Raw genomic sequence first — 14,516 nt, 5'->3', positions numbered from 1 at the left:
TGTAAGGAGATCACTTCCTGCCTCTGCTTGATAGTCCCTTTTACACATCCAAGGACCACATCACCCCTTTTAGCCACAGCACAGCACTGAGAGTGCTTCCCCTGCTGGAGCCTCTCGCCCCTCCCCCCCAGCCAGCATGTGGCCGCCCAGCCCCCGAGCGCTGCGTGGGAGGTGTGGCCCCCCAAGTGTCCCCTGAGCACAGGGCAGGCAGCACGGCCACAGCGTCCAGGGCCCCCACAGCGCTGGGCGGCCCCAGCCACTGCAAGTCTCAGCCACAGGCTGGTGGTGGCTGCCCTCGCCCCAGCCGGCTTCTTGGAAGATGAGCAGACTGCCTGGGCTGGGGCCAAGGGCAAGCAGGAGGGGCCTCTGGGTGGAGCGTGGGTGGGGCCATGCAGGGCTTTTTGGGGAGGCCCAGCCTCCCCCACCCTACGATATGCGCCGCCCATGCATTGGATCCAGTGGAATTTAGCCCTCCTGGAGGGCTGGGGACAAAATGAGAATCACAAGACAAACCCACTGGAGCCCTGCACAGCCCACCCTCTACAGGGGGAACCTCCTTCTGGTGATCAGCAAACCCCAGGGCACCACAGAGCCAGGGCTGGCACAGAACAGCCAGATTCACTGTGGGCCGTGCTTGGACTGGGGCTTTTTTCCTCCCCTTCATTTATAAAATACATCTCACAGCTCAGGGTACATCTGCAGAACCTAACCCCCCCCCAATCATTGCTCCCCAGAACTCAGGCCACCTCATCGTCCTCTGGGAAGACAAAGGGCCTAGCACTGGGCCCTAACAGGCAGCACTTGACCGTTCGCAACCTGAGCCAGCTGGCACACAGTGCAGACAAGTCACCCTCAGCGCCAAGTTGTGGGCCAACCAGGGTTCACTCAAGGCTAGGAACAGAGGAAATGCCAGCTTGGGTCGGACCAATATAAGGTCCCTATAGCCCAGCAGCCTGTCTCTGACTGCAGCCTGCACCAGATGAACTGTGTTGTAGGCAGTTTTAGAAGGAAGTCATCCCTATGGGAAAGTTATCCCAAGCCCATGGAGCTAGGTGATGCTGAACATCAGCAGCCGTGGGCATCATGGGGCCAGCTAGCCTGATTGTTAAACCACAGTTATATTTCATAGAGAAAAGGAGCCCCAAGACTCCACAACCTACTGCGCCAGTACCCGTGGGGCTCCCATCGCCCTAGCCTCTAAGCACAGACCACACCCAGCCCCATCTGACACTAGGGGCCAGATTTCCAGATTGGCTGAAAAGCACCTGCAGCTCCCAGAGGGATTGTGGGGGCTCAGTGGTTCTCAGGATCAGACTCCATTACTGCCCACTGTCCCGGTGACCTTGACTGGAATGGCAAATCACAGAGAGACAGACAGACAGACAGACAGACCCTGCTAGCCAGAACCGAAGCCCTACAATAAAGGGCGGCAGGGCAAGATGCAGCTCCACATCCTGCTGGAAACAGAGGGCAGTTGCCCTTCCTCTCCTGGGCTTGGGGGAGCAGCGCTACCTTGCAGCCGCCCCTCCTCTTTAGCTTGCGCTTCCCAGGGCCAGCAGCCGGTGCACTAAGGAAGTCCGTGCGTTTGCTGGTGTAATGCATTCCCACTGGCTGGCTGTGAATCGCCGGGCTCCCTTAAGCAGCAGAGCACGGCAGAACTGCCTCTGGCTAATCGAGTGGGGCGCTCTCTCCGTGAAGCTTTGGCAGCATGCACCGCCTCACTGAAGCGTCTGCCGTGGCTGTCACAGGAGGACTGCTGGTGGAGCCAGTTGCTTGCTCAGCCTCCCGCTGGCTAAACAAACCTGTTGGAACAAATTGCTTCAAGAGGCACTTGCAGCAGCAAAAGCCCACTGATTTAGGCAGCTCTGCGAGAGCCTTTGGGAATGGCAGCAGGGCCCACCCAGCAGGCACCAGGCGGCCTAAGGTCCAAGGCCACTTCCTGCTGGGCTAGCGTCCAGCTCATAATCTCAGCCGTACCTTTGCTGCTGCTCCCAGCCGAGAGATCGAGGACTGGATGGGCCACCGACACAGAACTCCTCCTTTCTCCCCTACATGTGGTTCTTCCCGAGCGATGGGGTGGCAAAGAACGCTTGCCTTACGCACCCATCCCGTCCTCGTTCCGTTAACAGCAGCCTCCACAGATGCCAGTGCAGCACCTTCCCATCTGCACCATGCTCACTCCACAGAGTGGAGAGAAATACAGGTAACGGCCACACTTTTCAAGAGCCGCTTGTAAGTTCTGGGGTGCCCAACTGGAGATGCCTCACAGGAGCCTGGTTTTCACAAAGTGTTGAGCACCCACTCTCTGAAGTCCAGGCCTCTATATGGCATCTCAAATTGGATGTCCCAAAACTGCGGCGTCCAAATTCACTAGTTGCTTCTGAAGATTTAGACCCGTATTTAGAGATCTAGGCACAGATTCTCAAAGCTGCAGAGGGGATCTGGACACCCAGTAATTTTACTGGGAATTGGGCAGTCAAATGATGTGCCTTTGAAAAGGTCAGCCACAAATGTTACAAATACACTGGAAGTTCATGGCCTTTTTCACCAGTTCCTTGTCTTCCCCTACAACCAGACCCTTGGCCATGCTCCCTTCCCAACCCTCTCCCCTCCCCCTTCCCAGAGCCGGAGTGGGAGAGCTACAGATTGTCAGGGTAAAATTGCTTTGGAATCATCACAGGAACTCTTCAACAAGATAGCGACCTGGGATTTGTTCTTAGGATGCGAAAGGCATCTGAGAGTTGCACTTTGGTACAGAATTAGAGAAGAGGTGAGAATGAGATCTGCATTAAAGATAAAAAAAGAACAACACTTGAGCTACTGCTATGAGACACAAATTGGTACCATTAGAGTGTTATGGAGACTTTTAGAAAAGCGATAGATAAATTCCCCCACTGGGATCTTATTCTGCAACAAGGTGCAGACGGTTAAAAGAACTGGGATCTTTCTCCCTTGCACGCCCCATCTCTCTCTGAACTCTAGTCACACCCAGGAGCACTGCAGTATAAGGGGCAGAGTGGGGCATGGAGCAGATTGTGGATAGTTACAAAGAATTTTGCAGGAATGCTTCACTATGATACACTGTGTCTGGCAGTTAGGAACCCATCCACACCAGCCCTTCCTAGAGAAATTAAGAAGAAATGGTCTTTAATAAGAGTTATTAATTATATTTGTATCACAGTAGGGCCTAGAGGCCCCGTTCTGTTAGGTACTGCCAGACACACAGCAAGAACGTACAGTCTAAACAAAGCATGGGAGGGGAAAGAGGCAGAGATCTATCTAGCTGAGGTACTCATCTGGCCCCATTGGTGTGGCACCTGAGTGTCTCACAACACCCCTGTGAGCCAGGGCAGGGCTGTTCTCCTGCTTGTACAGATGGGAACCAAAGCACAGGGAGACTGAGTGACTTACACTCTGTGTTTGTGGCAGAGCTCCACAGGGCAGGCAGAGCTGGGAATAAGGTCTCCTGACTGCCAGGCCAGTGCCCTGCTCATTGGACCTCCCTGAGTGTCTAAAGTAGCACGCTCACTGCTTCACACTGCAGGGGATTCTTTAAGGGCCGCTGCACTGGTGCCGCTCTCCGTTTCTCTTTGTTACAGGTACCAGTGGGTCTCTTACACGTACCCCGGGGGGTTCGCAGAGGTCTTCCACGGGGTAGGTCAACTCATCTAGATCAGTGTTTCTCAACTTGCAGGTCGCGACTCCTGGGGGGTGTCGCAGGATGGGTTTGCGGGGGAGGGGAGGAGTCACAAGTACAGGGCCGACATTAGGAGGTGGCAAGCAGGGCAGCTGCCCAGGGAACCACGCCACAGGGGGTCCCACAAAGCTAAGTTACATGCTTCAGCCCCGGGAGGTGGGGCTCAGGCTTTACACGCCTGAAAGGGCTACAGCAGTCAGGAAAGGTTGAGAACCACTGCCTCACACCACATGGTTGGAGAGGTGGTGGGGCTGGTGCATTTATTACAATGGACTATAGAATGTCTGATTTAAACTACTCATGAAGGTGTTGTATAGAACACAAGGACATCACGTGTGTACTACAGTATATTGCTGACAGCCATATTCATACATAATGTACCACGACTGCCATTAAACTCTGCACACATCACATTGCTGCAGCGTCTCCCTATTTTGGGGAATGCTACAGTCATGTTAATGGCTTGCAGAGCCATTCACTTTAGGCTCATGTCATCTGGGCACAGTGGAGAAAATTGTTTTTGGAGGGTTGGAGACCAGAATTGTTTTGGAAGGAAAACAGAGCTTTAAAAATTAAAGCAAAAACCCTTTCCCCAACCTGCAGATTGTGTTTTATATAATGCCTTCAAATGAGAGAGGCCTGGCGGGGGGGTGTGAGGATAAAGTACTCAGCCAAGGAAACAGACCATACCCATGCCAGACCGATTGTCTCTTGCAATCAACAGAAGCAGCTGAATTCCTTTAGTATCTGGCTGGGATCGCTGAGGTATCTGCATGAATGCAGGACGGAAATGGAGCCCGAGCCTGTTGGCTCTAGACACAGCTGATGTACTTGTTGGGGCATGATCCCCCAGCATGCCCATAACACGTGTGTCTACACACCCAAGTGCTGCCAAGGGCACATACCGTTTGGATTAGGCTTGCTTCAGGCACATCCGGCAGCACCTCTGCCGTTCCACTACATACCGCAGTGGAGCCAGGGTGGACAGGGATCCCTGGTATAATTAGCCCTGATGGTGGAAGTAGTGCTCCAAATGCCATGCCGGGTGGCACAAGTCACTGCTTAAATGGCCCATCTAATCTATCCCCTGCAATCCGCTGCACGGGACAGGGTGGATGCTTCGCGGCTACGAGGCTCCCACGATGGCGTGAGATGCTGCATTCTGCTCCCAACAGGGCCACCAGCCTGAGGTCAGCTGTTCACAATCGAATCAAGCACAAAAATCAAATAGACTTGTGCGGAAATGGCTGCTGTTCCCCCCCGCCCTGCCATCACCGGAGTTATGTGGGTCACGGCAAAGAACTCATCCAGCAAAAGAACCAGTGTCTGAATGAAACAATTCCAGCACGCACAGTTCTGCGGCAGGAATGGGAGGTGAACGACCCCAGGCCAAAAAGAAGGTACTTTGAAAACGTTTGCTAGTTGGCCCCGCAAACCTGACTGCCCCTCTTCTGAGCCCGGATCCCACCTACACCCTATTTTAGCCGGGCTCAAGCTTTACTAGCCCAGAGAAAGTCGCAGTCCTAGATACACGTCATATGTCACCTGACCGCGAGAGGTTAACCCTGGCATTTCGGGGTCAGATTTTTTACAGCAGGAAGGGCGGATTTTTAAGCTGATGACCCCCAGCAGCTGAGTGCAGGGAGGAGGCGGCACAGGAATGAATGTTGCACTGAGTGATCAACCCCTTCACTGTTCTCTCAAATCTAATTTGCACCTTGACACACAAGCCATGAAACCGACTCAAGAACCAAAAGGAACGGTTGCCAGAAAGGTGACAGGAACAGCTGGGAGGGAGAGGTGTTAAATGACAACCTCCGGGGTTACTGTGTATATAAATGTGAACTGCAGAGAGAAAATATATGCATTGCTTCCAGCTGCTCCAGATCAGAAGTGAAAGCAGTGTGCAGATCTGCTTTTACACTCACTTAATTCCTCTGAGCTGGCTGGGGATGGAGTGGGGAGGTCGAGTTTACACTGCAGAGGGCCGGGAAGTGACATGTTTTAATTTATGAGCCAGCCTGACATATACAAAGCGTTTTTATTTCCCTGTAAAACACCTGGATTTGCACTTTGCTTCAATCAAAGTTCAGATCCATGCTGCAAATGCTGGGATTTAATGGGCAAACGTAGGGGTGTTTGTGGAAGTCCCGTCACTAGGGGGAAAGTCTAGTGTGAGGAACAGCCTGAAAGTCAGCCATGACCTTGGACAAGAGACTTAGAATCATAGAGTTCAAGGCCAGAAGTGGCCACCAGATAATGCAGTCTGACTTCCTGTATATCATAGGCCACCAACACCACCCAGCATCTGGCCACTAAACCCCGGGCCTCTCTGACCCTGCGCAAGGGCCACACGGCTTCTCTGACAATGCTGGGCACGGACTCCGATTAGAAGCGCATGGGGGTTTTCTCGGCAGCCTTCTCTAAGCTCAGTGGGCCGGGCTGCCTGCCTGGTGCTCGGGAGGGGCGCTGTGCCATGAGCTCTAGAGAGGAAGCCGGCCTGGGGGCGATGAGGCTTTTCACTCACCGGGGGCACTCCTGCTGACATCGCTGTCACACTCCTCCGCCAGCAGGTCATTCTGGCAGCTCTCGGTAGCACTCGGGCCTCCCCCGCGCTCGCTGCCCAGGCTGCTGCGGCTCTCCGAGAAGGCGCTGGAGTGGGTGCTCCCGCTGGGCATTCTGGGGGAGTCGCTGCCAGCCGCTGTAGAGACACAGGGGAGCGGTTTGCTGCAGGGCTGTCTCAGTCTGGGGAAGCTGCTGGGGTTTATGGGTGTGGAAGGGGCTGGGTTGCCGGCCCTAGACATCCACAGAGCAGACACGAGGCCAGCTTCCCACACCCTGCCCTGCCAGCATGCCTCCCCCTGACCCGAGCAGGGCCCATCTCCAGCTCAGTCTCCCTCTGTTGTATTTGCTGGCGCCAGACCTGCCCTGGCCCGGCATGATACGCTGCCCCTCAACAGGCAGGCACGCACCCAGCTTCAGGGGTGGAGAGGCCAACCCCAAAGCAGTGCCATTGTTTTAACGTGAGACCATACATTTGCAATGCACTCCCACATGTGGGTGGGGGATGAGAGCTGGCAGGAGGCTGGTCCCTTTAGCAAACCAGCGACCTCACGGTGGGATGACCCTTCCCGTCGCCAGTCCTGCCGAGCCATCCTGTCTCCCGTTATTATTAATTAACCACTCTAGTTCAGTCATGCTCGAGGGCCTCAGTTGGGCTCACTGCTGTGCCATGCACTCTGCAAACACACATGATGAAGACTCTATCCTTCCCCGAGCAGGCTCTCAACCTCTGCACTAGCCCATAATTCCTGGGGATAGCCAGACCCTCAGCTGACGGAAAGTGAGGCCAGTAGAACGACGCCAATTTACAGCAGCTGAGCAGCTGGTCCAAAGTGCACAGTAACAATTGTCACCCTACGCTACATTTCCAATACCCATTTTCATGCCCACATGCAGGGGTAACAGCCGATTCCTCACCTGATTCCGCATGATGCTTCCCGATCTTCAAGCCCTTGGGCCCCCCAGACAAGGACTTGTCATCCAGGCTCGAGGAGCTGAATTCTGAGTCGCTCTCGCTGTCGCTAGAAACCACTGCAAGAGACAGAGAGGGAGGGGAGTCAGACCATTCCCAACGTTCACAGTCCTTACTGCAGAGGGCCAGATGGAGCCAAAAGACAACACAGGACATAACGACTTGAGGGCTTTGTCTACACTAGCACGTCTGTCAGTAACACTTTTGTCGGTCAGGATGTGACAATACCACAAAAGCGCCGGTGAGGACAGTGCTACGGCAGCGGGAGATGCTCTCCTGCTGACCTAGCCACCGCCACTCGTTAGGGGTGGTTTAATTATGCCGGCGGGAGAGCTCTCTCCTGCCGGCACAGGGCAGCTACACAGGAGACCTTACAGTGGCGTAGCTGCAGCAGTACAGCTGTGCCGCTGTAAGGTCTGTAGTGTACACACAGCTGAAGACTGTTCCTCCTCCATGGTGCGATTCCCCTGTAGCTCCCACGTAGCTATTCACACTTGGTTGGGCTTTCCTTTCTAGAGGGGTTTTACGGTTCAGAGCCGCGTGTTACAGACTCAGTTCAAGTACTGGCCCGGTCACTTCGCACTCCCCCCGCCCCTGGTTTGTGGCACGGCCTCACAGATTACATACAGGGCCACGCGGCCACAGCCTGTCCTCATGCTGACCCGCACTGAACACCACAAGCAGCTGCCCTGATTTCAATGGAGTGAAGTGCCACTCTGGATCACAGTGTGGGCCACGGTTATTATTTGTGGCGTGCTGTGTACATGAACAGCGATGAAAGTGCTGCATAAGCACCCAAGGAGGCGGCACAGTCCAGCAGGCAGGGTGGTGACCAGGCTAGGGAGGCAGGAGGGATGGTTCTAAGTCCCACTGACTTGCTTCTGTGAGAACCTTCCTCTTTCAGTGCCCCAGATCCCCGGGGGTGAAGTGGGGACGATGATACCAAGGACTCGTCTGCACATGGAGCTGTTCCTGAATGACTCTGGGTGTGGACACTCTTATTCCAGAATAGGAGAGTCCACGTAGGGAGCTATTCTGGAACGGCTGCAGTGCTTTAAATTCACACCCTACCTCCATTCGAGTTAGCGTCAACATGTAGACAAGCCCTAACTCTCCTTTGTGAATCTATGATGAAAAGTGCCAGTTAAATCCTCTGTATTACAGTGTCAATCACATTCACTTCTATTCTATACAGGGTTTCCCATGCTCTTCACCGCAGTATCCGATCTGAGCACAATCCAGTCATGCATTAAGCCACCTTAATCTAGCACATACCGCCTGTTCTCTGATCCTCCCCCAGAAGGAGAATTGTGTGCAGAGGAGTGTCTTGTTTTGGCAGGGGGTGTTTGGTTGGTTGGCTGAACATAAATATACCTGTTGCTATGTGTTTATATCAGAGAAGGCAACGTCAAAGAAATGCACCTTGAACTTGGGAGTGGAAAGTGGGGAGGTTTGGGATGGTCCTTCGTTCCATCGGCTCAGCACACCCCCAGATAAGGTTCTGTCTCCTGCACCAATGAGCATCACCCTTATTGTTCAGAGTTCCACTGGGCCAGAGGAGCACAGCTGTCGACCGCAGTTTTCATCCCAGAGCTTTAGATGACCTTTTAGATGTCCTGAGTGCGCCAGGGAGCTCCTTGAAGAGAAGGCCCAAGACCCTGACCTTAATTTGATAGTGTGTGGGAAGCCAGCGTAGAGAGCGGAAGACAGGTCTGGCACATTCCTAGTAGCCCGTGGTGCTGGGGAAACACGCCGCAGCTTTCTGCACTGGTTGGGGTTTTCTAAGTGCTGATGGCTTTGTACCAGGTATATCACATTGCCGTAGTCCAGCCAAGTAGTGACAACAACGTGAAGCACAGAGGCCTGGTGTGGGTCACCGGGATGGGATGGTGTTTCCTAGGCAGGCAGAGATGTTACAAAGCATTACTCACGGATGCCAGGATGTGAGAGCTCAGCATCAGGGAGGAATCCAAGAGCACTCCTAGACTACACACTGAACTGACCAATTGTGCGTGTGTATCTTCAACCAGTTGAGACTGCTCCATGGCTGCACGTTCTTCAAAACGCTTCCCTCTGCTTGCCATCCTTCCTGGCTCACACCAGCCCAGAGACTTTGGGATGGATTTGTCTCCTGGACTGGTTGGGTGGCTTTTGCTCATTTGATTCAGGCAAGTATATCTGCAGCCCAATAACCATCGTCTCATTCTCAAATATGGTTCAAAATCCTTGTGGCAAGTGTGAAGTTAGCTCGTCTCAGCCTTAAGAGAGTCAAAGTGACAAGCTGAAACATCCCCATAAAGAAAACACTCTTTGGTATTTATTGATAAACTTTTCTATCACTATAATACCTGAGCATCTTGCCAAACATGCAGGGAGTCACCCCTGCGAGGTAAGAAATTACCATTATCCTCAGGGCAAGGCGGGAAAACGGCGGCACACAGATTAAGTAACTGGCCCAAGATCGCCCAAGAAATTGGTGGCAGAATCCAGGGCTGCCGTGTCCCAGTCCCTCAACGCCGGTACCAGCAAGGTGACTACAGAACTCCAGTACAAGGAACTGGGCACAAGTTATGTGTCCAGCCTAAGGAAGAACATTTATTAACAAGCCACAGATGTAGGGCCCGGGGTCTCACGAGGGGTCAAGTGCCTTTGAAATCAATGGGAGGTAAGGGTGCTCTGGGCTTTGCTGGATTAGGCTCTTGGGGTAAGCTAGCTACGCACGGACAGTGGGGGTGAGAGAGAGCAATGCCCAGACAGGTCCCCCAGCTCCGCCTGCCCCTCACCAGAAACCCGAGTGAGCCCCGAAAACGAAGCTTACAGTGGGTGGCTTTCAGCCCTGTGCCGAGAACCAGCACTACATCTATGCAGTAGTTCAATCCCACGGATGGGCCCACAGCCTGACCCTCTGTGCAGGGGAGAATTTCACCCCAACCCCCATCCCCGCACAAGGAAAAGTTCAGCTGTCCGCAGGGTACAGAAAGGACTGAATATATCATGTAGGGTAAATGGGTCCCCTCAGGAGAGTCCTTCCTCCCCCCAGGTCTTTGCAGGGAGAAGCTTGACTTGCTGCCAAACTGTGCATTGTCATTATTCTCCAGATCAAGAAAGGACATCGTTGCCCATTGCAGAGAGGAAGAAGAGCCCAGTGGTCAGGGTGCTAGTTTGGGATTCAATTCCCTGCTCTGCCACTGACTCCCTCTATCACCTCGGGCAAGTCACGTAGTCTGTCTGGGCCACAGTTCCCCACCTGTACAATGGAGAAAGTGGAAATGCCCTGCCTCACTGGGGTATTGGAAGGATAAGTGCTTCAGAGACTGTGAGATGCTCACATACTATGGAAATGGAAGATATAAAGTACCTAAGACAGGGCTGTCACTTTTCACCAGCACTCAGATTAACACACGTGCTTTGCAAAGCTACATACTGATTTACATTGTACTGGACAGAGGCAGGACAAGGGCTAGTATATTTCCCCGCAGGCAGGCAGGCTGTTGAACTGTTCCACCAAGGTCCTCTGTGAGCGTTATCGCGTGCAGGCAGCTCGCTGTAGGACATGAAATTTTTTTTACTACAAAAATGTTAATATCTCAAATAAAGCATTTCTTGAGTTATCATCTCCGAGTATATTAAACCTGGCTGCTGGCATTATTGGAAGGCTATAGAAATTGACCTCGCTGCCAGCTATCTTCACAGGGCAATCTTGATCAGAACGGCTCTGCGGAGCTGAAGAGGGAGTGCGGCCCGCCAGCCAATTTTCTCATTCCAATCAGTTTGTTCCTCAATGGCAGCAACTCTTATTGTGTTTACGATTCACCCTCCCGGACTGGCCCAGCCTTCAGCTGTCGGTCGCACCTCTCATCGGCTTTAATAAATTCTGCTGAGAAAGGAGCCAAACGTAGCGGAGACCATAACTGCATTACAAATGGGAATGTACCAGCAGGGATGGATCTTCTGGCCAAGAGCCTTAAAACAAGGGGGTTTATTTTGTTAAGAAAAGTCATTACCTTTCCCAAGAATCAAGCAGGGATGAAAAATCGCAGGCCTGTCGCTATAAACCACAGGCCTCGGCTAATTGTCCATTCTGATTCTATTGCCTCCAGCTGGGAGTTTCAAATGAGCCCATGGGATTTAGGCACGTAGTTCCCACGGACAGTCACCTAACTCCCTCAGGCACCCCACCCTCCAGGTCCTCCTGCTTGATTTTTATAATCACAGAAACGTTGGGCTGGAAGGGACCTTGAGAGGCCACCTAGTCCAGCCGTCTGAGCTGAAGCAGAACCAAATAACCTGTGACAGGTGTTAGTCCAACCTGTTCTTAAAAACCTCCAATGAGGGGATTCTTCAACCTCTCTTGGAAGCCAGTTCCAGAGCTTAAATACCCTTCCAGTTAGGAAGCTTATCCTAATACGTAGCTTAAATCCCCTCCCCTTTGCTGAAAAGTGAGTGGACCCTTTGTTTAGATTAACAAATATTTCCATCTCTGCTCCTGCCTCCTAGAGCCACTTAAAAAGAAAGGTGGGGGGGAGAGGGGTTATTTGGGAGACGTCTCCTTTACATCATCCACTATGAAGAGGTGACTGCTGAGGTGGGCCCACCGATGAATCAAGACGAGATGGTTTTATCTTGCAACCCTGTTTGGCTTTAAATGGGCCAGAGAGGGATGGCTTGGGATGAGACAGATATTAATGATTGCAAGGCACCACTGATGGCAGGAGCAGCCCACTCTGCTCTGGCTTCCACTGCTGCTGTTAGTGCAGATATTACCCATCGTGCTGATGTTTCTTTTTAAAAGTAATTTTTCTCCCAAGTCTGCTTGGCTTGTTGCTGGAGCATTGCGGAGCCCAGACAACATAAATCTGGCGCTCAAGCAGATGCTGATATATCACTAGGAGTCTTCGGGGTGGCTGTATTTTCAGAGATTGTGATATCTATCTTTGTCCTTCATCATCTCGTTCAGACTGAGATTTACTGCTGTGTTTTTAAGCAATCCTTTAGATTTGGCCTCTGCTGCCTTTCAAATGAGAATGGACACCCAGCTCCTAATCTGCTTTTGGTAATTAAAGATCTCCATCAGTGTTCCATCTAGCAGCCTCTGCCATCTCCCACGCTCCTCTCTCTCTCCTCTCCACCGCCAGGATCTTGGGGTTCGTAGCCTGCTCCCTGAGCAGAGCTGGGTCAGTTTCACTGAGGTGGTTCAGAACCCTATGACCAATCATGAAACCAACAAGAGCCACATGCATTTCAGATGCTTAGGAAATCTGTGAACACTAGAGCTGTAGCTCCCAGAACTAGCATCTCCCCTACTGCCCTCTGATCGGCAGGTGCTGTCTTCTGGCTTCCAGAGAAAGTTTCTAAGCCCTGACAATAAACACCTATCCCCCAACTCTGGGACCTCCAATTTTTCCCCCTTCAGTAAATGCCGCTCATGCAGAAGCCTGAGTAGCCAGAAGGCCCTTGTAGCATGCACTGAAACCCAACAAATCCTGGCTTCGCCACCCCAACAGGGGAACCATACTGCAGAGTGGAGCCGCCTCTGCTGAGAATCCAGTTCTAAGTGTCAGTAAAATCTTGCAGGTGCGCCATGGCCACAAGCTCTGGGATGAAGGCCGTGGTGAACAACTTCACTCCTCTGGCACAATGGAACTCTCTACAAAGAAGGGTGAAGCTCATCTGCATGGGAGACACGGCATTCTCAGGGGTGGCCTGGGGATGGAGCAATTAACTTCTCCAGGAACTAAAGACCATCCCAAACATCCCCGCCTCCCGTTCCAGTCGCCAGACACAATTCTTTGACTTGCTGTCTCTGACATTAACACATGTATTTTTTAGAAAACAAAACCTAAAACTCTACTGCACTGGATACGCCCCTCCCCCAGAGAAAGGATGAGAGAACGAACACATGACAGATGTTGATCACCTTGCTGAATGCCTGACTGGAAGTGCTCAGATACAGGAAAGTGGTATAAGAACCTATACAGAAGAGAATACATAATACCCCACAGCTAGGAACTGTTGCTTCAACATGCTTGTGAAGCATGTGATGTTCCATACACTCCTAGCAAGTTGTCTACATGGAGGATAATAGCCTACTACTGCTGCCGGGTCATGGAGTTACTCCTTTAACTTCAGTGATAGAGATGCGTGCTGTGGTGCTTTACAGTCCTGAGTTCAGATGCTGCTCCTGATCCCAGCAGGTGGGCTTTACATTATCAAGAGCATCCGAGCTGGTTTTAGGTGTTGAGGGTGTAGCAGGGATACCAATACTTCAGGACCAGATTACGTCTTAGGCCAAGTCTATACTCAAAAGTTAAGTTGACCCAGCTACGTTGCTCAAGGGTCTGAAAAATCCACACCCCTGAGTGATGTAGTTAAGCCGACCTAGCGCTGTCTACACCAAGGGTTTCTTAAACTTCATTGCACCATGACCTCCTTCTGACAACAAAAAATACTACATGACCCAGGAAGGGGGACCAAAGCCCCGCCGCCCTGGGTAGTAGGGCTCAGACTTTGGCTTCAGCTCCATGCCCCAGCAAGTCTAATGCCAGCCCTGGCAACCCCATTAAAATGGGGTCCCGACCCACACTTTGAGAACCACTGGTCTACACCAAGGGTTTGGTTGACGGAAGCTGGATTACCTGCACTGATAGGAAAACCCCTCCCATCGCTGTAGTGAGTGTCTACACTGATGCACTGCAGCATTTCAAGCGTACACTAGCCCTCGCTCTGTCTGCATAGTTCTAAAGCAGGAGTAGGGTCTGGTGAGCGCACATTCGTGTCTGCCCAGAGAGACAGAATTTTGAAAACTTAGGAGGTGAGAGTTTGAAATCCGTCCTCCCCTAGGATTTACTTGTAACTGAACACAAAGCCAAAACTGGCTTTATGTCTCAATGAGGCAAAGGCAATTCTCTCTTTTTACGGTCCACCAAAGGCCTGTTCTAAGTGCTTGTCATGTCCCATTTTCCAAAAATACTCGTGTGGGGATCCATGACAAACCTCCCACCCAAGGAAGGCGAGAGCCTTCCCCGTGAGCGCTGGGTAGAGCCCTGGCAGATGCAGAGTGCTGCTAGCTGGTTTTCCTTTGATAATTGGTTGTGGCTCATGTTGACGCATGAAAACAGTTGAGTGCAGGCAAAGCTACTCGGCTGTAACGTGACAAAATGTAAAAGGCCTGGATGAAGCCTTCGCAGCAGGACAGGAGAGGAGAGTCACCACTGGCTTCAGAAACGCTGCAAACAGCAATAAGTCAGCCGAGGTAATCCCTGGGCTAGAACTCCAAGATTGCCT

At 52.2% G+C, this 14,516-nt stretch overlaps 1 protein-coding gene across 26 annotated transcripts in view; it reads right to left on the bottom strand.

Annotated features, from left to right (window-relative positions):
• The window catches only part of RPH3AL (rabphilin 3A like (without C2 domains)), a 105,953-nt gene that overhangs the window by 21,123 nt on the left and 70,314 nt on the right, over positions 1–14,516 (bottom strand). For 22 of the 26 annotated variants that reach the window (XR_010593841.1, XM_024105911.3, XM_065573221.1 and 19 more), the window contains 2 exons: positions 7,178–7,291; positions 6,225–6,398 (listed from right to left, as the gene is read on the bottom strand). Coding sequence is in view for 25 of the 26 variants with exons in the window: in XM_024105911.3 (XP_023961679.1) it covers positions 6,225–6,398; positions 7,178–7,291 (288 nt within the window). In the remaining variant the exon portion in view is untranslated. The remainder of the gene's footprint in view (positions 1–6,224; positions 6,399–7,177; positions 7,292–14,516) is intronic. The other 4 variants (XM_065573233.1, XM_065573231.1, XM_042857932.2 and 1 more) reach the window with 1 other exon arrangement.

Source organism: Chrysemys picta, chromosome 19 (genome assembly GCF_011386835.1).
Source record: "Chrysemys picta bellii isolate R12L10 chromosome 19, ASM1138683v2, whole genome shotgun sequence".
Classification (NCBI taxonomy): domain Eukaryota; kingdom Metazoa; phylum Chordata; order Testudines; family Emydidae; genus Chrysemys; species Chrysemys picta.
The sequence above is the reverse complement of the archived record's forward strand: the minus strand, read 5'-3'. Positions and strand labels throughout refer to the sequence as shown.